This window comes from Panthera leo, chromosome C1 (assembly GCF_018350215.1).
Source record: "Panthera leo isolate Ple1 chromosome C1, P.leo_Ple1_pat1.1, whole genome shotgun sequence".
NCBI classification, from domain to species: Eukaryota; Metazoa; Chordata; class Mammalia; order Carnivora; family Felidae; genus Panthera; species Panthera leo.
This window is the reverse complement of record NC_056686.1, coordinates 85030414-85042879: the sequence shown is the minus strand read 5'-3', so window position 1 is coordinate 85042879 and position 12466 is coordinate 85030414. Positions and strand designations below refer to the sequence as shown.

General features: G+C 35.4%; 1 protein-coding gene across 3 annotated transcripts in view; it reads left to right on the top strand.

Annotated features, from left to right (window-relative positions):
- LRRC39 (leucine rich repeat containing 39) overlaps window positions 1–12466 on the top strand; it is a 31090-nt gene that overhangs the window by 16784 nt on the left and 1840 nt on the right. For all 3 annotated transcript variants that reach the window (XM_042953040.1, XM_042953041.1, XM_042953039.1), the window contains 6 exons: window positions 3843–3948; window positions 5258–5414; window positions 5980–6116; window positions 8865–9010; window positions 9735–9887; window positions 11078–11217. In XM_042953040.1, coding sequence (XP_042808974.1) covers window positions 3843–3948; window positions 5258–5414; window positions 5980–6116; window positions 8865–9010; window positions 9735–9887; window positions 11078–11217 — 839 coding nt within the window. The remainder of the gene's footprint in view (window positions 1–3842; window positions 3949–5257; window positions 5415–5979; window positions 6117–8864; window positions 9011–9734; window positions 9888–11077; window positions 11218–12466) is intronic.

Genomic DNA, 12466 nt, shown 5'->3' with positions numbered 1-12466 from the left:
TTGTGCCCAGTTGAATTTAGAGCATCTATTGAGGAAGAAGAGGAGTAACAGATACAGGGGAATGACAAGCAATCTCTGCCACACATGAGTGTTCATTAAAGAGACAGAAAACCTGAGAGATAGGCCTAATTCAAAGAACACAATGCTAATAAATGCAGAACTGGTATTCACACTCAAGCAATCCGACTCAGGAAGCATGATATTCACCTCAGGTCTTACATCTCCCTAGATTGGCCCTTGATATATAAAGCTACTCTTATGAAACCCATTATATTTGTATTCTACAATTATGATAAACTTGACTCTAGAGTACTCTTTTTAAATTTTTTTTAAGTTTATTTATTTCAAGAAAGTGAGAGCACCAGCAGGGAAGGAGCAGAAAGAGACGGAGAAAGAGAGAATCCCAAGCAGGCTCCACACTGTCAGCACAGAGCCCAATATGTGGCTCAGACCCATGAACCATGAGATCATGACCTGAGCTGAAATCAAGAGTCAGTAACTTAACTGACTGAGCCACTCAGGTGTCCCAAGAGTACTCTTTTTTTTTCTTTTTAATTGATTGATTGATTTTTGAGAGAGCGAGAACAAGAGCAAATAAGCAGGGGAGGGGCAGAGAGAGAGAGAGAGAGAGAAAGAGAGAGAGAGAGAGAAGCCCATGCAGGTTCCTTGCTGTCAGCACAGAGCCCGATGTAGGGATTGATCTCACAAACCGTGAGATCATGACCTGAACCGGGATCAGGAGTCAGATACTCAACCAACTGAGCCATCAGGAGCCCCAACTCTAGAGTATTCTTAACAAATCATTTCCTTTTTTAAAACAGTGGGTGGGAATCGTGACTTGCTTCTAAACTCCCGAATGTCACCTATCATACGTGTTTAGTTAAGAACCATTTAATTTTAGTAGCTTCAAGTTCTCTCTGTGCAAAACAGGCAAGGGGTAAAATGATTAAGAATGTAATCTAATGCTGGGGCGCCTGGGTGGCTCAGTCGGTTGAGCTTCTGTCTTCTGCTCAGGTCATGATCTCATGGTCTGTGAGTTCGAGCCCCGCATCGGGCTCCTTGCTGACAGCTTGGAGCCTGGAGCCTGCTTCGGATTCTGTGTCTCCCTCTCTCTCTGCCCCTCTCCCACTCATGCTCTGTCTCTCTCTGTCTCAAAAATAAATAAAAACATTTAAAAAATTTTAAAAAAGGAATGTAATCTAATGCTTCTCTCAGCTAAAGGTGGCTAAAGATTTAGTTCAAAAGCATCAAGTTTAAACAGAAATTGACCTCATTGTCTTTTGATGCCAAGCTATCTTGAGGAAATCAAGCATTTAGGAAAGAGTTGGTGTGACAAAATCTGGGAAAGTCTTTAGACTATGATAAAAGAGTTTCATAGGAGGTAGAAAATTTCTATGTAAAATTGGAAGAACATCAAGCTTGAACTAAGCAGTGGATGAATTATAGAATACTAGAGCTGGAAGGGAACTTAGACATTATTTAATCGAAACCCCATTTTAATAGGCAAAGCCCACAGAGGTGGTATGTGTTGTCCACGGTTGCCAAATTAAGTGATACATTCTGGACTTAGATCATAGAAATTCAGATCCAGAAATAACTTAGGAATCATTGTAGAGATGGAAATAGACTTGTTGAATAATAGCCTCACTGTAAACTCATCAAGGACGGAGCTTTCTGCATGCACAATGTGCAGCGTCGCATTTGGCATATAATGGTTGCTCAATGAGTTCTTTAAGTAAAAGGTTAGGGAACAAGACACCTGATTACACTTGTCATTAAATCTTGTTCTGAAATACGTAGATCTCTTAGTGAGTATCAAGAAGTTAGCAATCATCATGCTTACTGTTTGAATAGTTCTAATTTTTAGAAAAGTGATGTAATTGAAAATAAAAATGTTCTAGTATAGAAATAAACCATTTGCAACCTTTTACTAGTAATTTTCATAGCTTACTATTATTGTTATGTATATTTGCAATGTACCAAAAATCAATAGGGATGTATTCCAGAATGATGAAGGTTTTATGCATTTTTATATCTGAAAAACAAAATCTGAATAAAATTGCAATGTAATCACATATGACTTAACTCTGAAGTTGGACTGTATTATTTGCAAGTCATTAAAAAGTTATTAACTATCTATGGATTAGATGTTTAATAAATGCAAGTCAAAAGAACAATGAGATACCACTTTGCATTCACTAGGATGGCTATAATTAAAAACATGGACAATAACAAATGTAGGCAAGAATGGCAAGGCATGAAGCCTCATGTGCTGCTGGAGGGAAGGTAAAATGGTACTAGCAATTTGGACCTAGTTTGGCAGTTCCTAAGAAAAGTTCAAAATAGAGTTATGATGCAGCAATTCTACTCCTAGAACTGTACCCAAGATAAATGAAAACGTATATCTACGCAAGAACTTGTTCACAAATGTTCATAGCAGCATTATTCATAATAGCCAAAAAGTGGAATTAACCCAAATGTCCATTAACTGACGAACTGATCAACAGAACAGTGGAATGTTATTCTTCGATAAAAAGGAACACAGTACTGAAACATGTTACAGCACAGGTGAACTTTGAATAAACTTATGCTATGTGGAAAGACCACAATATTGTATAATCCCATAGAAATGGGAAGTAGATTAGTGATTGCCATGGGCTGAGGAAGGAAGGAATGGAGAGTGACTGCTAATGGGTGTGGAGGTTTTTTGTTGTTTTTTGTTTGTTTTAAATTCCACTTAATATGCAGTGTAATATTAGTTTCAGGTGTACAATATAGTGATTCAACAGTTCATACAACACCCGGTGCTCATCTCAGCAAGTGCACTCCTTAATCCCCATCACCTAATTAACCCATCCCCCCATGCACCTTCCCTCTGGTAGCCATGTTTGTTTTCTATAATTAAAAACTCTGTTTCTTGGTTTGCCTCTTCCCCCCCCCCCCTTTGTTCATTTCTTTTTTTAAAAGTGTTTTAGCAGTCTCTCTCTCCCTCTCTTTTTTTTTTAATTTATTTTGAGAGGGAGAGAGCATGAGCAGGGAGGGGCAGAGAGAGGGAGGTAGAGAAAGAGAATCCCACTGACATGGGGCTCAATCTCACACCTAACCCACTGAACCACCCAGGAGCCTTTGCTCAGTTATTTCTTAAATTCCACATGACTGAAATCATGTGGTGTTTCTTTCTCATTAGCATATTAGCATATTCTCTACCTCCATCCATATCATTGCAAATGGCAAGATTTCACTCTTTTTTATGGCTGAGTAATATTTCCTTCTTTATCCATTCATCAGTTGATGAACAATTGGGCTGTTTCCAAAATTTGGCTATAGTACATAATGCTACCTTTTGAGTTAGTATTTTTGCATTATTTGAGTAAATACTTAGTAGTACAATTGCTGGATCATGGGATAGTTCTTTTTTTAATTTTTTGAGGAACCTCCATACTGTTTTCCAGAGTGGCTGCACCAGTTAGCCTTGGGTATAGAGTTTTTTGAGTGATGAAAATGTTTTGGATCAGAGAGCGGTGTTGGTGAGCAACTCTGTGAATATATCCAAAACCATTGAATTGCATACTTTAAAAGGATTGATTTTATGGTATGTGAATTATAGCTCAATAAAGCTGTTATTTAAAAAAAAAATCTATGGAGCATTGTGACACTTTTCAAAAACTTAAATATAGGGCATTTATGAAACTAATCATATTTATAATTCTTGCAAAACGAATTCTTTTTCGATTTCCAGATACTACTAGTCAAGTGGTTGTTTTTGATGGGTCACTTTTTACATAAAAGTGAATGCTACCTGTGTCATTACGGGTCAACTAAAATGTTTTCTGGTCTCTTAGGCTAGTGCGAATCTGGGAAGAACGAGTAAGCTTAACCAAACTAAGGGAAAAGGTCATCAAAGAAGATGGAAGAGTCATTTTGAAGATAGAAAAAGAGGAATGGAAGGTTAGCTTCATACAAGTACTATTTGATTTTCTATATTTTGCATTTTATGGGAGAGTTGAGAAAATGATTCTGAGACTGTGTGATTAAGTCTGGAATAGTCAGAAATTCTCATTTTAATAATACACCAAATGAATTGGGGCAACATGAACAACTGAAAAGAAATATAACTTCACTTTTTTTTTTTTGGTAAAAATTCAATTTGCTGAAACTCTGTTTAAATTTAGGTCATTTGCAATTTTTCTCCTACTAATCCTACTAATAAGCAATTTCTCATTTTCCATAAAAAGATGACCATTTGCCTAACAAAAATCATACAGCTTTTCCAAAATAAATGCTCAGTTAAAACTCCACAAAATGGAATAGAATATTCATTTTTTTTCGAGGTCTACCACCCAGTTCATATTCTCTTATAAACACACACACACACACACACACATACACACACACACACTTGCTTAATTACATTAGGCACACTCTAATTTTTGTAAGGGCCTCTATCCCTTGGGCCAGTGTTTATGTTCATACATATAGGTATGATTAGCTAAGGGGGTAGGTCCTTTATTTTCCCTTTTGGCTACTTTAGGTTGAAAGAGAAAAGGCAAAGAGTTCAGAATAGTTGAAACTCTTAAAATCTTTAAATTAAAAAAAATCTGTAAAAACCTTTTATAAAATATTTCAAAACAGAAGGGGAAGAGGGGCGCCTGGGTGGCTCAGTCAGTTGGGTGTCCATCTTGGGCTCAGGTCATGATCTCGCAGTTTGTGGATTTGAGCCACGACAAGCTGACAGCTTGGGGCCTAGAGCCTGCTTGGGATTCTGTGTCTCCCTCTCTCTCTGCCCCTCCCCTGCTCACTCTCTCTTTCTCTCTCTCAAAAATAAATAAACATGAAAGATTTTTTAAAAAAAGAAGGGGAAGAGAAGTTTGAATTATTGATCAAAATGATTTTTTGGTTTCTCTGTGATTTCAACTAACCATCATATTCTCATTTCAACTGCATATATGTACTCTTCAAAAAGCCTAATACAACAACATCTTTAGAGCATAGCTCTATGTGTGTACGCTATTGGCCAAAATACATTCTTTTTGTTTATTCTGATTGGAGCGCCAAGGTTTAGCACCCCCACTCCCAAAGTAAAGGTCTTAAAACTTAGAAGTAACACAAAGCACTTGGAAATATAACCATTTAGGAAAATTTGTAAGGAAAAGTTCTTTTACAAATCAATCTCTCTACAATTATACTCCAGTGTGACATGATACTAAAATAATTTAAGTAATATAGTAATTCTGTCATTTATTTTACTTGAGTTTAGACCCTCCCTTCTTCTCTACTGAAACTGAGTCAGCTACAGGAATGGCAACTTCATAGAACTGGTTTGTTGAAAATTCCTGAATTCATTGGAAGATTTCAGAACCTCATTGTATTAGATTTATCTCGAAACACAATTTCAGAGATACCTCGAGGAATTGGTAAGGAAGATTGCTTTAATTTCTGCTTTTTACTGAGAATGTTTTTTTTTTTGATACATGGAGTAAAGACCTCATCTTTACATAGCCCTGAACCTTGAGGAAATTATAAACATCTAAATTGAAGGTTCCAGGGGATCCAAGCATCTAGGATTTACTGAGGTGATTTAAGATGAGAATTCAATGCAAGAAAAGTCTCTTTGGAAATATTATTGTATAAATTCTGGAAATGATATTTCTTGTTCAGCTAATCCTCCTAGAAGAGAATAGGTTGAAGGCAAGAGAGAAAATTAGAAAGATTCCTTAGATGAGAAAAAAACAATCCCCAAATGGAAAATTGACCAGGATATAGTGTAGATAAAGCAAAATGAAAAAAAATATATATATATTTTTTGCTTATAGCACTGATAAACCTGCTCCTCATCTTTAGAAGAGGCAGGACACATACTGGGAAAAGAAGTGTGAATTTGCCAATAGGAAACTGACAAGTAAGTTATGCTATAATACTTCATAACTGGAAACATTGTTTTATATCTATCTGCTCTCTATTGTGTATTATTTTTTGTAGGACTGCTCACTAAACTTCAGGAGCTGATTCTTAGTTACAACAAAATCAAGACTGTCCCCAGGGAACTAAGTCATTGCGTGAGCTTGGAGAAACTAGAACTTGCTGTAAACAGAGATATATGTGATCTTCCACAAGAGGTCAGAAAGATATAAATGCCTATGATTTTATTCTCTGTCTACTACTGGTTTACTTCTTAATTGTGTGATCATTAAAAGTAACACTAATGAAGAAATGCTATACATTTTATTTCAGAAAATATTTAGTGGTAATCATTTCCTGTTATTGTAACATTTTTAGAGAAGTATCTATTTAGCATAAATATTGTCACAGTACTGACATCATTTGTGATCTCCTAAAAGGCCAGAGCAAAGAGTCTTTTTTATTTCTATTTCCTATTGAAGGCCCAGCCTAGCTTGTAGTTGTTACTTAGTAAATGCTTATTGGATGAATAAATGGTTATTATAAAGGACAATGTGGTGATGGAAAAGCTCTTTTGTTTACTAGTTGGTGTTTATACAGTGTTCCTTTTTTGAGATACAGCTGAAGTGGTAAGAAATGAATTCTTCAGTTTAGGAAGTGTTTCTTTGCTAGCTTCTTTGGCTCTACCAAGTAAAAGCAAGGCAATGGGTTTGGAAAGCCTTCAGACTTTGCTTTGGTATGATAACCTTGTTATTAGTAAAGCCAAACTGGTCATAGAGATATAGACGTTTTCAAACATACTTCAAACATATTTAATGATCTTACAATCAGCAAAGAAATTTCCAAGGTGTTCTAACTTTGCAAAATAAAGTTAAGGAAAATAATAAAACTCAAAGTAGAAAGACTATTCCCTTTTTCCATTCTCCACTCACTATTTTTGGTGAGAATATCACTTTTCCCCGGAGCAGTAAATATGTCACCAATAATTATCACTCTGGCAAGTAAAACATAATTTCTACATTTTATCTACTTCATCTTACAACAGTTCAAGTTAATGAAATGTATGCACTTGCTTATGATAAAAATGATGATCACAGGGACAATTTTTACTTACAAGAGGGCCAATAAATATTTTATTTCTAACTCTTGTGATTTTCTTTCTGGGATTGGTTCAATCATTTAAAATGCTGTATGAATTTGGACATGTCTGTTAACTTGTGTTTACCTTAATTTTTTCACATAAGAAATAGGTTTTATTGGAACTAATACTAAAGTAAGATTTGAGCCTGGGATTATTTCCAAGTATGGCCCCTAAGTAGCTGTGTAGCCTCAAACACACCACTTGATATAACTAGGTCTCAATGTTCACATATGCAAAATAGAGACTGTCAGATGATAATAACATTTTTAATATGATACAATCAAAGGGTTCTAGTACCACTGAGAAATCAGCAACAGGAGACTTCTCTCTCAGCCATTACACTGCATACATGTATACACACAAAACATATTTATGCCAGTGTAAAAACAATCTTTTTATACTCCATTCTAAACCGTTTGAAAAATTTTAAAGGTGTGATTTTGAAAAAGTGTTTTGTCCGTGGCTTGAATTCTAAAGCCAGAGAAATATCGCCTCCTAAATGGAAACTTCCTGCTTTTTTTTGCATTACCCACAAAACACTGGGTGTGTATGTGTTTCATTTTTTTTTTTTTTTTTTTTTTGGTGTTAAAATTGTGGAAGGAATCTCAACATTCCCGGAGATAAAAATAAAACAGAACTTGCCTAGATAAATGGAAAGTTTTTTGGAAAAGTTAACTAAATTTTTACTCACATTTTGAAACTTTCACTACAGTGTTATATGGCAAGAGGTTTGTGGCCTTAGGTCCATGAAAACTTGAGTGCACATCACCCATCATTTCCAGTTGCATGGCCTCTCTCACCCATTTTGTCCATAAAATAGAAATACGATATTCATCTTATAAAGCTGATGAATAAACTAATGCTATAAGCATCATGAATACATTGAGATACTGATGTTGAGAGAAAAAGGCAAGTTAAAGAGAAGTACACTATCAAAATCTTCAAATAAAAATATTAAACTTTGTGAAAACATATATAATAGTAATAATAGAGAAATATATAGAAAACATATTTGTGTATAGTAATAAAAACAAAAAAACATATGCAGGAATATTAAATACCAAATTCAGGAGAGGGGTTCCCTCTGGAAAGGAAGAAGGGAGGAGTACACAGGAGGCAGTCATATCAGTATATATATATTTTTAAGTTTGAGAGAGAGAGCGTGCATGTGCAGGGGGAGGGGCAAAGATGAGAGAGAATCCTGAGCAAGCTCCGTGCCAACAGCATGGAGCCTGATGCTAGGCTCAATCTCATGAACCAGCGGGATCATGACCTGAGCTGAAATCAAGAGTCAGTCGCTTAACTGACTGAGCCACCCAGGCACCTCTATATTTTCTTTCTTAAGCTGAGCATGCTGGTGTTTGATATATTATTCTTAATACATTTTTATTGATGTTTTTCATTTAAAAAATAGAATTACCAAACGGTAAATCCTGTGATTAACGCATGTAAAGCATCAGGCGCAAAAAAGAAGGCTCAATAAAGATAATAATATTTTGAAGTTTCGGTTTTCCCATACAAATCTCAGATACAGGATGAAAGGAAAACACAAGCAGGTTCTGCAAACCCTGGAACTTGGGTATTTGGAAGATAAGTTTTCTTGGAATAGATGAACTTTCTATACAAGTTTTTCATTTATCTGGAGGTTTTTTAGCTTTATTTTTATTTCAAAATTAATTTATTTTATTGTGGACTACTAGGACTAAATAAAGCCCAAGTGTAATCTGAACGTTCCTTGATGTGAAGTATCTCCTTTAGCAATGTGAGTGTTCTAGTACTTTACGTTGTGGACATTCACTTTGAAAAATTTTGCTTTCCTCTTCAGCTTAGCAATTTGTTAAAGCTTACTCACCTTGATTTGAGTATGAATCACTTTACTACAATCCCTCCTGCTGTGTTGAACATGCCTGCTCTTGAGTGGCTCGACATGGGAAGCAACAGACTTGAACAACTTCCTGATACTATAGAAAGGTAAAATAATTTTCTATGCTATTGGATGTGTTGAAGCCATCCGTAATAAATAAGAAATAATAGACAAAACAAAGGGGACCCTACCTAATCAATCACAATAGATCCACGTAGTACTAATATGCTACTTTTAAACCGAATATTTTCATTTACTTAAATAAGCCTAAGGGTTTGGGGAGAGAAAAACTGGCTATCTGACGTGACCATATTGACATGAATATGGCAAACAATAACATTATTTAGTGCATGCCAGGCATTCTGTGCACTTTACGAATGTGTGAGGAAACTCATGTGGAGATGTTAAATTGCTCAAGATCACAGTGTAAGTGTGCAGTCTAGGTTTTGAATGTAGGCAGCCTGGCCCAGAGTCTGTTATGCATACTTGTCTTGCCCTAACTGGGCATATTAATAATTTCTCATTTTTCTCCTAACACTCTAATTCAGATTAGATAACATTTACAGCAGTTCTTTAAGAAATCCTATGCAAATAGTGAAGAATTCACTAAAATACATTGGTTTCTCTTCTACCACCACATGCTGAGAACTGTAGTGTAGGTAGGGATTGACTCTGATGCAGTTTCCCTAATCAGGTAATGTGAAACCAGTTAACTGATATACTGGTTAAAGGAGATGTTATAAAAGATTACCTTTCTTTGATTTTAGGTTAAGAATCAGGGTTTTCATATTATGTATGGATTAATCACAGAAACCTCTTTTAATTCATCAGAATGCAAACTCTACATACATTATGGCTGCAACGGAATGAAATAACATGCTTGCCAGAAACAATCAGCAATATGAAAAACCTGGGTACTCTTGTTCTCAGCAACAATAAACTGCAAGATATTCCAGTGTGCATGGAAGAGATGACCAATCTGAGGTAAAAGTTGTAGACCCAAAAGTGACATGTTCCTTTCTGGTTGCAGAACACAGTAATATAGAGCAATTTTATGAATAGATTTGAGTTCTCATTCATATGAATGAATATATTTAAAAGTTTTTTCCAACTTTGAAATTCTATAATCACATAAGTAGGATTCATATAACACTGGTTAAAATTATTCAAGAAAGAATCCTTGAAACAAAAGTCAAACTGGCATTATCAGCTTTAAGGAATACCCTCTGTTGGTGACATTTTTATGAAAATCGCTTTGTAACTGCTAACAAACCTCATCTACAAATAAAAGCAAAAGGTATAAAAATAGTGCTTATTTTCCTTCTAAAAGACTACTATGGACACAGGTAACCATGTTATAGAGTAAATGTGTAAGTTAATTACTCTCAGAACTCCCTCAAGTGTCTTACTTCCAAAATTTAATTTCCTAACAGAGAATGTAAGACATGCAAATTCACATCAAATCCTACAATTTCCAAAACAAAGTCATTCATACATTCATTCACTCATTCATTCATTCATCAATTCAGCAGCTACTGGGTCATGTAATTGATGGTGAAGATACAATGATAAATAAGACACAAGTAAGTCTGTAAAATATACAGAAACTAAGGGGCGCCTGGGTGGCTCAGTCAGTTGAGTGTCCAACTTCTGCTCAGGTCATGATCTCACAGTTTGTGAATTCGAGCCCTGAGTCAGGCTCTGTGCTAACAGCTGAGTCTGGAGCCTGCTTTGGATTTTGTGTCTCCCTCTCTCTGCCCCTTCCCTGCTCATGCTCTATCTCTCAAAAATAAATAAACGTTAAAAAAAAAATACATACACACACACACACACACACATACACAGAAACTTTAATTTCATAGCATTAATTGTATGTTTGAGATGCCCTGGAATTGCTCTGGGAAGTTGAACTGTTCCACATTAAATATATGGTAGGAACTAACAGTTGCTTCTATAAGCTTTGAAAATAAGTTGTCTAAAGCTAGGGTTTCTTCCTTCTAGAAAAGAAACTTAAAAGATTCTTAGGACTTATCACATCTCACCACGATGTCTGGTTATTGAAACTTTTTTTTTTTTTTTTTAATTTACCATATTATCATTTGATCTTTTGCTAGGAAAATAAATGTTCACTTCTATGGCACCTATAAAAATACTGTTTTTTGGTGAACTGCTAGGTTTGTCAACTTCAGAGACAACCCACTGAAATTGGAAGTAACACTTCCTCCTAGTGAAAGCATAGATGAAGAAGAGGAACGGGAATTATTTGGCCTTCAGTTTATGCATATATATATACAGGAGTCACGGAGAAGAGCAGGTATGAGATTTCTTTATAACACAAGACAAATATTTGGTAGAAGAATGTGTATATATATAAGTTCCTTTATAGATTTCTCATTACATCTTACCTTTTCCGTCAAATTTTGTCTCTTGGTCAATATTGCGGAAGGAGGGGCCCCTGGGTGGCTCAGTCGGTTAAGCATCTGGCTTTAGCTCAGGCCATGATTTCTTGGTTTGTGAGTTTGAGCCCCGCATTGGGCTCTCTGCTGTCAGCATGGAGCCTGCTTTGGATCCTCTGCCTCCCTCTCTCTGCCCCTCCCCTGCTCATGCTCTCTCTCTCAAAAATAAATATTTAAAAAAATATATATATATTGTGGGAGGGAAAAAAATGAAATTCGAATCTGTTCACAATTTTGATAAAGGCTTGGAGAGAAATTGTAAATATACAGAAAATTTTTCAAGTAGAGACAGGAAACAAATTTCTTTGGCTAAGCACTTGAAGCACAACCAGATGAATGAAGACGTGCGTCTTTAAATCTTCACTACCTAATTCTATCAGTTTATTATATATTTCTGTGTACTCATGAACACTACCTTCCCTGTCATTTCTTTTTTCTTTCTACAATCCACAAATAGCAACACAATATTCTGCCTAGGGATGACTATTAAGAGAACAGAGATTTTAACCAATAGTTAAAATGTGAGGTTTTGATATATAAATTTCAATCACTTAGTCTCTGATAATTAAGAATTAAATCACTTAACTAAAGCCTTTAACTTAAACCAAGATTAGAAGAAGCCAAAGAAACAATTCTGTTAATAAAAACATTGAAACTAGAGTAATATAAATCATGGTTTTATAATTCACTAAAATGTGAAATTTTTTTGTTTTAAATGTGAAGTTTTTGAATCAAAAGGTTAAATTTATCTTCAGATAGTTACTTTGGAGAATAAGTGTAATCCAAGCAAACAAATGAGTTTTTTAGCTAGAAGAAATCATTTTTACCAACATCCAGTGGAGGATGTTAGGAAATGGTCATCTGATCTGTGACAGCAAGTCATAGAAACGATAGCACAGAAAATAGATTGGAGGAAGATAAGTAAAGTTATAGTTTGGGGCTTAGTTTGGGGTATAATTATGTAAGACAGATAGGGGACAGAACAGATGACTGAATGATGAGAAAGAGAAGACTCCAAGATTAATCTGTTTTTGGTTAGAGCAACCGGATGGATGGTGATGCTGAGATGGGGAAATGAAGTGTAGAAGCTGTTTGGTGGTAGAAGTG